Source organism: Triticum urartu, chromosome 4 (genome assembly GCF_003073215.2).
Source record: "Triticum urartu cultivar G1812 chromosome 4, Tu2.1, whole genome shotgun sequence".
Classification (NCBI taxonomy): Eukaryota; Viridiplantae; Streptophyta; class Magnoliopsida; order Poales; family Poaceae; genus Triticum; species Triticum urartu.
Window position 1 is genome coordinate 8,697,582 of NC_053025.1, and position 15,187 is coordinate 8,712,768.

Below are 15,187 nucleotides of genomic sequence, written 5' to 3' on the forward strand. Positions count from 1 at the left end.
AGTCATGTTGCTAGGCAACAATGAACCTACGAGCTATGGAGAAGCGATGGTGGGCCCAGATTCCGATAAATGGCTCGAGGCCATAAAATCCGAGAGAGGATCCATGTATAAAAACAAAGTGTAGACTTTGGCAGAACGGCTCGATGGTCGTAAGGCTATTGAGTGTAGATGGATTTTAAAAGGAAGACGGACAATGATGGTAAATGTCACCATTAAGAAAGCTCGACTTGTCGTTAAGATGTTTTCCGATAAGTTCAAAGAGTTGACTACGATGAGACTTTCTCACTTGTAGCGATACTAAGAGTCTGTTGGAATTATATTAGCGATTACTGCATTATTTATGAAATCTTGCAGATAGGATGTCAAAACATTGTTTCCTCGACGATTTTCTTGAGGAAAGGTTGTATGTGATACAACCGGAAGGTTTTGTCAATCCTGAAAGATGCTAATAAGTATGCAAAGCTCCAGCAATCCTTCTAAGGACTGGAGTAAGCATCTCGGAGTTGGAATGTACGCTTTGATGAGATGATCAAAGATTTTGGGTTTATACAAAGTTTATGAGAAACTTGTATTTCCAAAGAAGTGAGTGGGAGCACTATAGAATTTTTGATGAGTATATGTTGTTGACATATTGTTGATCGGAAATGACGTAGAATTTCTGGAAAGCATATAGGGTTATTTGGAAAGTGTTTTTCAATGGAAAGCCTGGATTAAGCTACTTGAACATTGAGCATCAAGATCTATAAGGATAGATCAAAACGCTTAATGGTACTTTCAAATGAGCACATACCTTGACATGAAGGTGTTCAAGATGGATCAGTCAAAGAAGGAGTTCTTGCCTGAGTTGTAAGGTATGAAGTTAAGACTTAAAGCTCGACCACGGCAGAATAGAGAGAAAGGACGAAGGTCGTCCCCTATGCTTAAGACATAGGCTCTACAGTATGCTATGCTGTGTACCGCACCTGAAATGTGCCTTGCCATGAGTCAGTCAAGGGGTACAAGAGTGATCTAAGAATGGATCACATGACAGCGGTCAAAGTTATCCTTAGTAACTAGTGGACTAAGTAATTTTCTCGATTATGGAGGTGGTAAAAGAGTTCGTCGTAAAGGGTTACGTCGATGCAAGCTTAACACCTATCCAGATAGCTCTGAGTAGAGATACCGGATACGTATAATGGAGCAACAATTTAGAATAGCTCCAAGTAGAACAGTTATTTGAAATGGCTCCAAATGTAGCGTAGTAGTTGCATCTACAAGATGACATAGAAATTTGCAAAGTACATACGGATCTGAATGTTGCAGACCCGTTGACTAAAACCTCTCTCACAAGCAACATGATCAAACCCAGAACTCATTGAGCGTTAATCACTTAGTGATGTGAACTAGATTATTGACTCTAGTGAACTCTTTGGATGTTGGTCACATGGCGATGTGACCTGTGAGTGTTAATCACATGGCGATGTGAACTAGATTATTGACTCTAGTGCAAGTGGGAGACTGTTGGAAATATGCCCTAGAGGCAATAATAAATTGATTATTATTATATTTCCTTGTTCATGATAATCGTTTATTATCCATGCTAGAATTGTATTGATAGGAAACTCAGATACATGTGTGGATACATAGACAACACCATGTCCCTAGTAAGCCTCTAGTTGACTAGCTCGTTGATCAATAGATGGTCACGGTTTCCTGACCATGGACATTGGATGTCATTGATAACGGGATCACATCATTAGGAGAATGATGTGATGGACAAGACCCAATCCTAAGCCTAGCACAAAGATCATATAGTTCGTATGCTAAAGCTTTTCTAATGTCAAGTATCATTTCCTTAGACCATGAGATTGTGCAACTCCCGGATACCGTAGGAGTGCTTTGGGTGTACCAAACGTCACAACGTAACTGGGTGACTATAAAGGTGCACTACGGGTATCTCCGAAAGTGTCTGTTGGGTTGGCACGAATCGAGACTGGGATTTGTCACTCCGTGTAAACGGAGAGGTATCTCTGGGCCCACTCGGTAGGACATCATCATAATGTGCACAAAGTGATCAAGGAGTTGATCACGGGATGATGTGTTACGGAACGAGTAAAAGAGACTTGCCGGTAACGAGATTGAACAAGGTATCGGGATACCGACGATCGAATCTCGGGCAAGTGTCGTACCGATAGACAAAGGGAATTGTACATCGTGGTTCATCCGATGAGATCATCGTGGAACATGTGGGAGCCAACATGGGTATCCAGATCCCGCTGTTGGTTATTGACTAGAGAACGTCTCGGTCATGTCTGCATGTCTCCCGAACCCGTAGGGTCTACACACTTAAGGTTCGATGACGCTAGGGTTATAAAGGAAGTTTGTATGTGGTTACCGAATGTTGTTCGGAGTCCCGGATGAGATCCCGGACGTCACGAGGAGTTCCGGAATGGTCCGGAGGTAAAGATTTATATATGGGAAGTCCTGTTTTGGTCACCGGACAAGTTTCGGGGTCACCGGTATTGTACCGGGACCACCGGAAGGGTCCCGGGGGTCCATCGGGTGGGGCCACCTGCCCCGGGGGCCACATGGGCTGTAGGGGTGTGCACCTTGGCCTATATGGGCCAAGGGCACCAGCCCCAAGAGGCCCATGCGCCAAAGGATAAGGAAAGGAAGAGTCCTAAAGGGGGAAGGCACCTCCGAGGTGCCTTGGGGAGGAGGGACTCCTCCTAGCCGCACCCTTCCTTGGAGGAAGGGCCAAGGCTGCGCCTCCCCCCCTCTCCCTTGCCCCTATATATATGTGGGGGTGGGAGGGCAGCCATACCAATGTTCTGGTGCAGCCCTCCCCTTCTCCCAAGTCCTTCTCCTCTCCCGTGGTGCTTGGCGAAGCCCTGCAGGATTGCCACGCTCCTCCACCACCACCACGCCGTTGTGCTGCTGCTGGATGGAGTCTTCCTCAACCTCTCCCTCGCTCCTTGCTGGATCAAGGCGTGGGAGACGTCACCGGGCTGTACGTGTGTTGAACGCGGAGGTGCCGTCCGTTCGGCGCTAGGATCATCGGTGATTTGGATCACGACGAGTACGACTCCATCAACCCCGTTCTCTTGAACGCTTCCGCGCGTGATCTACAAGGGTATGTAGATCCACTCCTCCCTCGTTGCTAGATGACTCCATAGATAGATCTTGGTGACACGTAGGAAAATTTTGAATTTATGCTACGTTCCCCAACACGGTTTCCCATTGGAACAGGCAGGAGCGGTTTCACACATGTGCTTGTGGCAGTCGACAAGTTTACCAAATGGATTGAAGCTAAGCCTATCAAGAATCTTGATGCTTGCACTGCTATCAGTTTCGTCAGAGAGTTAACATTCAGATATGGAGTCCCGCATAGCATTATCACCGACAATGGGTCAAACTTTGATTCAGACAAGTTCAGAGCTTTTTGCGTCTCTCAAGGCACATGAGTCGACTACGCATCGGTCGCCCACCCCCAGTTGAATGGACAAGCAGAAAGGGAAAATGGTCTGATTCTCAAAGGACTAAAGCCTCGGCTGATGCGTGATCTCAAGCACGCAGCAGGCGCTTGGGTCGACGAGCTTCCGTCGGTTCTGTGGGGATTGAGGACTACCCCAAATCGGTCGACTGGAAGAACTCCGTTCTTTCTGGTTTACGGAGCGGAAGCAGTCCTGCCGAGTGATCTACTTCACAATGTGCCCCGAGTCGAGCTTTATACCGAAGATGAAGCAGAACAAGCCCAGCAAGACGCAGTCGACCTCCTGTAAGAAGAAAGAGAAATGGCTATGATCCGATCGACCATTTATCAGCAAGACTTGCGTCGATTTCATGCCAGAAATGTGAAGAGTCGAGCCTTCCAAGAAGGAGATTTGGTCCTCCGAGTGGATCAACAGAAACCACACAAGCTCGCTCCTACTTGGGAAGGTCCCTTCATCGTCACCAGAGTCCTCCACAATGGAGCGTATCACCTTTACAATGTCGATCGCCAGATCGATGAGCCACGAGCTTGGAATGCAGAACTGCTCCGCCCCTTTCACACTTGAATTCTCACTCGGATGAGATGTAATAAGAAAAACTTCTGTAGTCTATTTATCAAAGACAAGAGTGTTACAAATTTTCCTATAATTGTTGTTTCTTTTGTTTGCGTGTGAAATCCCCCGGTGGGTGGCTTAGCTGCGAATCCGTTTCGCCTAAGTTTGTAAAAAAAATCCTACCGAGTGGCGAGCCAGACTCTCACTCGGAGGCTTAGCTGCAGCTCAGTGCTCGCCTAAGTGTTTAAAAATCCTACCGAGTGGTGAGCCAGACTCCCACTCGGAGGCTTAGCTACAGCCCAGTGCTCGCCTAAGTGTTTAAAAATCCTACCGAGTGGCGAGCCAGACTCCCACTCGGAGGCTTAGCTGCAGCCCAGTGCTCGCCTAAGTGTTTAAAAATCCTACCGAGTGGCGAGCCAGACTCCCACTCGGAGGCTTAGCTGCAGCCCAGTGCTCGCCTAAGTGTTTAAAAATCCTACCGAGTGGCGAGCCAGACTCCCACTCGGAGGCTTAGCTGCAGCTCAGTGCTCGCCTAAGTGTTTAAAAATCCTACCGAGTGGCGAGCCGGACTCCCACTCGGAGGCTTAGCTGCAGCCTAGTGCTCGCCTAAGTGTTCAAAAATCCTACCGAGTGGTGAGCCAGACTCCCACTCGGAGGCTTAGCTGCAGTCCAGTACTCGCCTAAGTTTGAAAAAATCCTACCGAGTGGTGAGCAGACCTCCAACTCGGGGCTTAGCTGCAGTCCAGTACTCGCCTAAGTTTGAAAAAATCCTACCGAGTGGAGAGCAGACCTCCCACTCGGGGGCTTAGCTGCAGTCCAGTACTCGCCTAAGTTTGAAAAAATCCTACCGAGTGGTGAGCAGACCTCCCACTCGGGGGCTTAGCTGCAGTCCAGTACTCGCCTAAGTTTGAAAAAAATCCTACCGAGTGGAGAGCAGACCTCCCACTCGGGGGCTTAGCTGCAGTCCAGTACTCGCCTAAGTTTGAAAAAATCCTACCGAGTGGAGAGCAGACCCCCCACTCGGGGGCTTAGCTGCAGTCTAGTACTCGCCTAAGTTTGAAAACATCCTACCGAGTGGAGAGCAGACCTCCCACTCGGGGGCTTAGCTGCAGTCCAGTACTCACCTAAGTTTTTAAAATCCTACCAAGTGGAGAGCAAACCTTCCACTCGGAGGCTTAGCTGCAGCCCAGTGCTCACCTAAGTACGGAACACATCCCAATCCGCAAGGACGACGAGGTGCAAATCGACTGCTACCTTCTCCTTCGGAGCTACACCACAAATACAAAGTTATTTCGAGTGAAGAACAAGTTCCACTCGACAGATAATTCATGAAGATATTCAACGATAAATCAAGTTCAGATAAGATCCAAAGGTTCTAGACCGCAGATCAAAGTACTCGAGCCTCCAGCTCGACAGAGTTTAACGGTTACAAAATCCACTCGGCATTCCGAGGCAAATTTAAAGTGAAGCATAAAAGTTTTTATTCCTCATGCGGAGGACTGGAAGGGGCGACGAACTCGTCCAAGTCGATCCTGTCTGCAATGCGAGTGGCAGTAGCAATGAAAGTCTCCATGAAGTCTTGAAAGTTGTGCTTCCTGGTATTGGCAACTTGGATGGCGGCCAACTTTTCTTCTTGCACCTCCTTGCAGTGGACGCGGACCAGAGACAGAGCGACGTCAGCGCCACATCTAGCAGAAGATTTCTTCCATTCCGCCACTCGACCTGGGACTTCATTCAGTCTAGTCATCAGGGACTCGAGGTCATTCTGAAGCGTTGTCCTAGGCCAGAGCGACGTGTCCATCCGTGACATCGCAACCTTCAACTGAGCAAGATAGTCAACAACGCCGGCAACACGAGATTCCAGTCGGAGCACGTTCATAGCAGCCTCGTCCTTCACTGGAGAATTGATGGGGTCCAAGTCTGTCTCCACTCGACTGGTCTCCTCTTCGAAGTTCTGGCAGAATTCTGTAAACACAATTCAAGGATAAGTCAGTGGCTCTACACAGATTTGGTAACTGCAAGTCAGTCGGGCCGGAGTAATTACCCTCGAGCATGACGAACAGCTTCTTGGCGAGTCCACCGAGATAAGCCTTCAGATCGTTCCTCTTCCCCGCCAGTTCACTTGCCTTGTCATTCAGAGCTATATTGGCATTCTTCAGACGGCAGGCCTCTCGATTAGCCGCGTCGAGAGCAGTTTTCAGCCTGGAGTTTTCCTTTTCAAGAGTACCGACTGAAGCCAGTTTTTCTTCAGCAAGCTTCGTTTTGTTCAGGGCCTCCTTCTGCGCTTCGGCAAGGTCTTGATCCTTCTTCTTCAGAGCCTCCTCCATTTTGTCTGCGAAACAGAAAGTGAAATCAACATCGAGGACGGCCAGAAAGAAAGGACAGTCGACAAAAACTCACCAGCCATACCTTTTGCTTCGTCCCTCGCCTTCTGCAAGTTCTCCTGAGCAAGCTTCAAGGCAAGGTTCAGCTGGATCTGTTTGTTCTCCAACTCAGTGTAGCGAGCCACAAGTTCGCAGGATTTCTGCAAAAAATCAGTCGACAGACATCCAAGATAAGTTGCTTCCGAGTAACCAAGAGACAATGATGGCGTTTCTAAGACTACAGCCGAATCAAAAACATTCGACAGTAGTCTCGGGGACTACACCCAGTGGGTGCACTCAGCGTACCCCCACTGGTTCGACCAAAAAAAATCGACTGCCCGCAGCCGACTGTGTACAGTTCCATTCGATATGGCCTGACCAGACCGAGTGAAGAAGTTCAGCTAAAGCAACACAATATAAAGACTACAGTCGACTGCCAGCAGTCCACCGTAGTCTCGGGGACTACACCCAGTGGGTGCACTTAGCGTGCCCCCACTCGTCAAAAAGATTAATAGACACGCCCAGTGGGCGTACAGATATAAAGATCTTCGGAAAAGAGATTCTTCAGATAGCATATCCTAACAGAACAAGCGGTGAATCGACTAACCTGGACGTTGCTCTGAAGAGCTGAGCTCGCGTCATAAGCTGCTTGGCTGGCTTCCCGAACCACCTTCACTTGCTCCATCATGATCCCCGCCTGGCGTATAGCCTCTTTAGCGGCACCCACTTGGTCCTCAGGGACGTGGTGTGTGGCAAAAAGCGAAGGCGGATTTGCAGTCGACGTCGAAGGCCGGACACTCGTCAGAGGTTCAGCGAAGGTCACAGAAACCCGAGTGGTATCACCACCCTCCCGGACTGCGGCCTCAGGCGCCGGAGTAGTTTGTAGGGTCTTGCCAGCCGGCGCCCTCCTGTTCCTTCGCGCCATCAGCGGCACTTCGTCGTCATCATCAGGGAGGTCAATGACATGAGGAGGAGCTACAAGAAAAATCCAATCGACCGGAATTATAAGAAATCTGCAGTCGACTAAAAGCAGAGCATCAGTAATCGTACCAGGGTTGGAGGTAACAGCGTCTTCCATCTCTTGATCATCGTCCTTGGCGGAGATCTCCAAGGTGGCAGCACTGTAAATTTCGAAAGTCAGTCAGCTTATTCAATGAGTCGACCAAGAGTCCGTCACGCTCGACAAAGGAAAACAAATTCTACTATTACCCAGAAATGGTGGGGACAGTCATCTTCATCTTGGGCAGAGCCTTGGGCGGCTTGGACGGCGTCGCGCGTGGGTGCTTGGGAGCTTTTTCTGTCGGCGCTGGAGATGAGGTCCGAGGGCGCTTCGACGACTGCCCAACAGGGACAGTCGCCTTACCACGTTCCCGCGCAGGGTCGTGTGTAAGCTTGGATCGCCGTTCCGAGCGGGGAGGTTCGACTTCTTTCTCCTCCTCTTCACTGGAGTCGTCGTCGTCATCCCCCTCTCCTTTGCCGTCAGATTCCCACTCTTCTCCCTCGTCTCCACTTTCGCCTCCACTCGCCTCTCCTTCCTCGGCCTGCTCCTATGCTCCATTGGGTGTCGAGTACATCTCAGTAGTGGCCTAGAGGACAACAAACGAGACAAAAGTCAATCGACTGATCCAAAAAGAGCAAATAAAGAAAGCAAGATCACAGTCGGAAACGCAAGGTCAGACCTTGTCCACTTCGAATGTTTGGTCGAGTGGAGGAATCCTCCTGGCTCCTCGGGGGTTGTCCTTGTTCCCTGTGGTACTCGACAGCCACCCTTCCAACATCTTGTCAGTGACCTCCTCTGGGTGAATCTGAGTGGTGTCTTCGAGACCCGAGTACAGCCACATCGGGTGGTCACGAGCCTGAAGCGGTTGGATGCGCCTCCGAAGGAAGACTTCCAACAAGTCCATGCCGGTCACACCCTCGCGGACAAGCTGAACCACTCGACCGACCAGCACCTTGACTTGCGCCTTTTCCTCCGGCGTCACTTTCAGAGAGGCGGGTTTTTGTGCTCGATTCAAAGAAAAAGGGGGAAGCCCAATCGACTGTCCTGGGGTCACCTGGTCTTTACAGTAAAACCAAGTCGACTGCCACCCACGGACTGACTCGGGAAAAGTGATAAACAGAAAGGAACTTTTTCCCCTCATCTGGATCGCCAGACTCCCGCACAGCAGGATCACCTGCGTCCGTTCGTCACTCGACTTGGCCTTCTTGACCGACTGAGAGCGGCAAGTGAAGATGTGCTTGAAGAGTCCCCAATGGGGGTGGCAACCCAAGAAGTTTTCACACAAGGAAACGAAAGCAGCAAGATACACAATAGAATTGGGAGTAAAGTGATGGAGCTGCACTCTGAAGAAGTTCAAGAAGCTCCGGAAAAAAGGATGAGGAGGCAGAGAGAATCCGCGATCGATATGGGTGGCAAGGAGGACGCACTCACCATCAAGAGGCTGGGGTTCGACTTCTTTCCCCGGGAGGCGCGCAGATTCGTGGGGAATGAATCCCCCCTTGACCAGATCATCGAGATCATCCTGCCGAATCACCGATGGCATCCAGTCGCCCTGGATCCAATCCTTGGGCAGAGCAGTCCTCGAGGAAGATCCGCCCCGAGCGGACTTCTTCCCCTTCCCCTGCACCGCCGCCTTCTTCGCGCGCTCCAGAGCCGACGTCTTCTCCTTCACCATCGTCGCCGGCGAAGCTCGAACAGACCTACGGCACCAAGGTGGGAGCGGAGGTGGCGGAGGATCTTGTGAAGGAAGGGGGAAAAGTGAAGGCGCACTGTTCGGGGGTCCCGAGCTGGCAGCTTATAAGAGGTCGCTTCCGAGTGGCTGACTGGTAGGCCCAGGCAATCCCGTCAAATCCCGCAACAGGCGCGCGCGGGGTACATGGCAAAAAAGGTGGCGTGGGGATCGAGGAGCTTCCGTCCTATCCCATCCGATTACTGCGGCCGCCCCCGTCCCGCGCGCTTCCCGAAATTCAAATCCCGCAAAATCCGCGGGCCACAGAACAACTCGTCAAACAGAAGATCCCTTTCACACCGTCACTCGGAACTTCACAAGTAAAGAAATTCACTCGACAAGAGGCCAAGAATGGATCAAGGCGACTGAAAGAAGTTGATGACGTCATCTGTGACAATTGATCCGAAACAAGACGTTCATACAACATGAAGAACCAGTCGGAAAGATCCCCAACTCCTTCCCCACTCGAACCTCGATCCATTCGGGGGCTAATGATGAAGCTATGTACCTAGGGTAGGGTCACGGACCTGTCCTAACTGCCCTACCCAAGGACACCTCTAGAATAAATCACCTTTCAATCGACTTGGAGGTGTTCCACTCGACAGACTCGAAGACATTCGACCAAGAAGCAATTACTCGACCAAAGTCCAACCACTCGACGGCCAGGAGACCTAAAGTCACTCCGCACGCTAACGGTCGGTCATTAAGTAGCTTTTATGGTCATCATAGCACTTTATTACTAGCGTTATCAGCAACGCCCTACCTTAATGTACATTGAACCCTTAGTAACATGGGCTGGCCGGGGTCCTGGCGCACTCTATATAAGCCACCCCCCTCCTCCGAGACAAGGGTTCGCACCTCTGTAACTCATACACACATAATCCAGTAGACCGCCTCCGGGCTCCGAGACGTAGGGCTTTTACTTCTTCCGAGAAGGGCCTGAACTCGTAAACCTTGCGTCCTTACAACCTCTCCATAGCTAAGACCTCGCCTCTCCATACTTACCCCCCTACATCACTGTCAGAGTTAGAACCACGACAGGAACCCCACATGTTATAGACACAAAAAGTGTGGCAAGATTCCCTTAGGCAAGTCAAAGTGTGGCTAACAATTTGAGCAACTCAACTAAGGCAAGTGTGGCAAAAATCATGTGGCAATATATGACAAAGATAGTCACAATCCAAACAACTATGACAAAGTCCGAACTACGAGAGAGGGCCGGACATTATACTCTAACACTCCAGCTCGCGTCTATGCTCCTCTAGTTATGACATGGGCAGCGGCAAAGGGGGTAGGCCGCAACTATCTTTGGCGTTTACTGGGTTTTGAACTCTGTATCTCTTGGTTGTAAGCTGTACACACCTAACAAGTTGACTCATTAGTCTGGACTGATGAAGAGAGTTGGACAATATATTCCAACACCTCCTCATGTATAGAATATTGGTAGTTCTTAGATACGGGACCAATGTAGGCCACATTTTTTAATGCCGCGTTGGCAGGGTGTTGAAGCGAAGACCTCTTAGCTCGGATATACCGAGTGAATTGCAAAAAAACCACCACATTTTGGGCTTCATCTGCGGAAAACTACCAAGTCGCTAATCATTTGCAAAAATCACCGCGCAATCAGTAAACCTTTTCCAAAAAGCACTGATCAAGTGAATTAGCCTGTTTAACCACTTTCTGACAAGTGGGGCCGAAATGTAAGGAGCTGATTTGGCAACAAATTGACATATACCTCCTTGGATCTAAAAAAGCAATCAAGCCCTCCCCCTCCCCCACGGAGGGCATCTCCTTCCTCGCTCCACCCTCGCCAGGAATGATCGTGGCGATGCGCGCCTGTACAAGCTCATAACCGGCGTGTATAGGGGAGCTTATTGCCGGCGGTTGCGGCTAATGGCCGGCGGTGGATCCGGCTTCGGCCAGCGTCCTGGAGAGAGAGAGCGGGAGTTGCGTGAGAGACAGGGGAGGAAGGAGAGGGAGAGGGGGCTGCGGTGGTGCCCGGTGAACTGGCGGCGGCGAGCTGCGGGGAAGTCCGGTCTGACGGCGCAAGGCTCGGTGGCGCATGCGCACGGGGATGCAGGGCTCTCCTGCGGGCGTGGACGCTCCGCTGCGGCTGCGCGAGCAAGCGTAGAGTGGGGTGTAGGAGGAGGGGAGGAGGCGCCGAAGCGCGTGGAGGTTGGCCCGCATCCACGGCGTCGAGCGACGCTGGGCTTCCCTGGTAGAAGACCGAGGCGCGACCACGGCATCCCGGCGGGCGCCGCCGTGGCTTGAAGGCTGAGCTCCCGGCGGCCGCCTCCGCGCAGTCCACGCCGCGGACGCTACATAGGAGCTGCGGCTTCCCGGCGACGACAGTGCGCTGCTGGCCCTCGTGGTTGCGGAGATGGCCACCGGCCGGTGCGCCCACCCGCTGCTACACAGACTCCTCCTCGTCTCCGCGACCGCCCGGTCGGCGGGCGTCTTCTGGCGACGACGACGGGAGCCAGGCTCTGCCGGGCATGGTCCAGGGGGCTGATTGCTTTTAAAAAAATCTACTAGGGGTTTGTGTGTGATTATTTTGCCAAGTCAGCTCCTTACAGTCCGGCCTCACATGTCAGAAAGTGATTAAATGGGCTAAATCACCTGTTAAGTGCTTTTTACAAAAGGTTTACTGAATGCGCGGTGTTTTTTGCAAATAATTAGCGACGTGATGGTTTTCCGCAGATGAAGCCCCAAATATGGTTGTTTTTTGCAATTCACTCTTCGGATACCTTATTGAATTCATGCACCAGCCAGTTACTCAGAAATTTCGAAGTATGGAAGAAAGTCAGATCCTATACTCCAACGGATAGCGAACCAGCACGAAATGTGGAAACGGAGTTTTTGAATTCGTGCGCCAGCCGGTTACTCGAAGAAGCTCCAAGACCCTCTTTGGCGATGAGTTTTGTAGAAAAGGAGTTTTTGGCCGGTGTAGCAGCTGCCGACGGCTGGAATCAAACCAGCACAAAAATCGGGTAGCGAGACTTTGATCAGAGAATCAATTCCCACACAGAAACTTCTGAGAGTTTGCAACAAAGCAAGCCTCGCCACTTACTGCTTGACTTACATGAGTCTTCGCATTCGCCGGAGTGCTACTGCAATGACGTGACAACGACGGACGGACGGACGGTGAATTCCAACCCAATCGCCGGCATAAACAACGCCGTGGAGAACGCGCTCGCGATGATCTCATCTGACAGCCACCTCCCCTGCCGTGGACCGGCCGGCCGCGAGCACGAACGAATCGGAGCTGCTGGACTGGGCTGGACCGTCCAAATGGAAGCTGCTGATCGATTTATTAATCTGCGCCGCAAAATAACAAGAGAGGAATCGCATCGAGCGCAGCACGGGAATCCATCCGCTCCTTGCCTTTATCGCCGGAACGGACGATTCGAGACGCGATCCATCCGCCACCGGCGCGGCGCCATGGACGGACGGACGGACGGAGCTCGGCCACGGGGGAGGGAGAAGGAGAACGGGGCACGCACGTCCGGGGAATGGCGGCACGCTCCGCATGCCGCGGCGAAAAGCGCTCGCTTTGGAACCATGGCCTGCCCTCCTCCGTGCCTGCCGCCTCTGCTTTCGCTGCATGCGGCTTTTCGTAGCCTGGTCCAGCCACGGCCAAGCAACGGAAGAATCCAAAGCTGTTTCGTTTCGCTCGGCGCGGATCGACAAAGCCATATCGATGGAGCTTGTGCTTTGTCTGTCCATATGGAGTGCAAGCGAAACGCCGGAGTTTCTGTTGGTCGTGTTGGGATCGCAGGGCATGTGCCATCTGCTGCACTGAACCGGTTGGCCCTCTCTGTCGCAACACCTTGCGGCCATGGCGCCCGCGGACCGGCCCGGCCGGCCATTGGCGGCGTGAGCGGACGCTTGTGCGGGTGAACGGCTGAAACGACAGCTCGATCGGCACAAGAACTGGACGATGAATGCCAGAGGAGACCATCAGGGATCATGGAATGCACTCAAGCTTTCAATAACTTAAGAACAAGTATATGTAAGGATTATAGTACCACCGCTCACTCCTGCTGTTTAATGGCCACTCACTCACTAATTTACTTGCATCAATCCTGGGAGGGATCGGGAGGTTCCTACGTGCGTACATCCATCGCCGTCCCGCCGCAATCTCTGAAGCCAGCCAACCAGCGCGGACCAAAGCACGGTGAGCGCCACGGCCGGGACCCTCCCGGCGGCCAGGCCGACGAGGACGACCACGGTCACAGCTACCAAGGGGAACCGGCCTCCCCCTCCCCCTACGCCGTCCGCCCCGGCGATTCCCATCGGCGCACGCGCACCGCCGTTGCCCGTGTCGCGGAGAGGACCCGACGAATCCGGCGATTTGGTGGCGGCGTCCGCGCCGTTACCCATGCCGCGGAGAGGGCCCGATGAGTCGCGCGATTTGATGCCGTCAAGCATGCCAAGGCGGAGAGGGCCCGATGAGTCCCGCGATCCGATGGCAGCGGCCTCCGCCTTGGCGTTCGCTTGGCTGCGTCTGCCGCGGCGAGAGTCCAGGGGATCCGTCGCCCCGGCATTGTCGCCGAGCGTGGAGTCCGCTACGCTGACCTCGCTGCGGAAAGAGCTTGACCGGAAAGAACTTGACAGGGAGCCGGACTCCTTGCCAATCTTCCGGCCTCTCTGCAATTTCCTGGGGATCAGCTTCCTCCAAGGCGACCTCTTCCTCGGCTTCGGCTCCCAGACGCACGAATCCTCGCCGGCCTCGCTCCTCTCGTCAATGCCGAGGATGGAGGCGCTGATCCCCCTGCCGGAGTCGGAGAAGCTCGATCCCAGCGGCTCCGGCTCCCCCTCCAGCTCCCGGATCGGCGAGACGTAGCCGCGGCCGTCGTCGATATCCAGCTCCGCGGTGGGCGCCGGGGGCCGGGGCCGCCGGCGAAGCGAGGACGCCCTGACGGATTCCAGCAGGAAGAGCGAGAAGGCGGCGACGGTGACGGCCGCAACCACCTTCCTGCTCCAGATCACGAGGAGGGCGAGGGACGCCACGCCGAGGAGCGCGAGGAACCCCAATCCGAGGCCGGCGGCCCCGCCTCCGGGGCGGCGGACGGGCTCCGCCCGCGGAAGGTCGGGCCTTGGCTGGGCCGACGGCGGGCAGACGGCGGCCGGCGGGGGTGGAGGAGAGGGAGGCGGGGGAGAGGGCTCGGAGGAAGGCAAAGGGGGGGCGCCGCGCCTCTTGCGCCTGCCGGAGGAGGGGCCCTGCTTCTTGAGGCGGCCATGGTTCTTGACGAAGAGGTCGGCGAGGGAGGTGGGGAAGCCGGTCTGGACGGGGAGGGGGCCGGCGCGCGCGGGGCGGAGCGCGGAGATGAGGCGGCCGAGGCGGCCGGCGGGGCGGTCCTTGGGCGGGCTTGGCATCAGCGGCGGCCGGCGCCGGCGAGCATGGAAGGGGGCCGACCGGCGCGCCGGGCCTCCGCCTGCCTCCGCGTCCGGCGTTTGGTGGTGCTCTGGGTTGGTGACGGACCTTTTTTTGGGGGGAGTGGGAATAGAAAGAGGAAGACGGAGGGAGGGAGCGAGTGGGTTCCCAAACATTTTCGTTTTGTTTTCCGTGCGTTTGTTGGCTTTTCGTCTAAGAATGGGAGGTGCGTTTTGCTGTTCGGCATGTTGTATTTTTGGATGCTTGGCGGTTCTAGATACACTCTTATACACTCGTTTCAGCGACAGTTAATCCCGAACGGAGGTCGTGCTTATCTTGTTCTCCTAGATAATTGGCCGTAATCGGTATAATTGTTCTAGCACGTTAGCGCGTGATTACTACATGTCCATATTGATGTTATTGTGTAAATTCGCGTTTATCTAATAAAATTATGCCCGTGATTTACCTGTCGGAATAAATTCTAGGGTTTTGTTTGATACGCATGTTTATTTGGTAAGCATTTATTGGTTTGCCAAAGAAAACATGATTTTATTTGGCAAGTCAATAATGTGGGACGGTTAAGACGGTTTTTAAGAAAACCAATGAAAAAAACCCAGAGATAGAATGAAAACGAATAAAAGGGGGAGCTCAAATGTTATAGCAATTCGAGAGTATGTATTAGCTGTTGTCGAA

The 15,187-nt window shown here is 52.9% G+C and overlaps 1 protein-coding gene across 1 annotated transcript; it reads right to left on the reverse strand.

Annotated features, from left to right (window-relative positions):
* Positions 1-13,082: 13,082 nt before the first annotated feature.
* LOC125550211 (WAS/WASL-interacting protein family member 3-like) lies at positions 13,083-14,753 on the reverse strand. The gene has a single exon (XM_048713155.1). It carries the CDS (start codon positions 14,668-14,670, stop codon positions 13,183-13,185), a length of 1,488 nt encoding a protein of 495 aa, XP_048569112.1. The 5' UTR covers positions 14,671-14,753; the 3' UTR covers positions 13,083-13,182.
* Between the last annotated feature and the right edge of the window lie 434 nt (positions 14,754-15,187).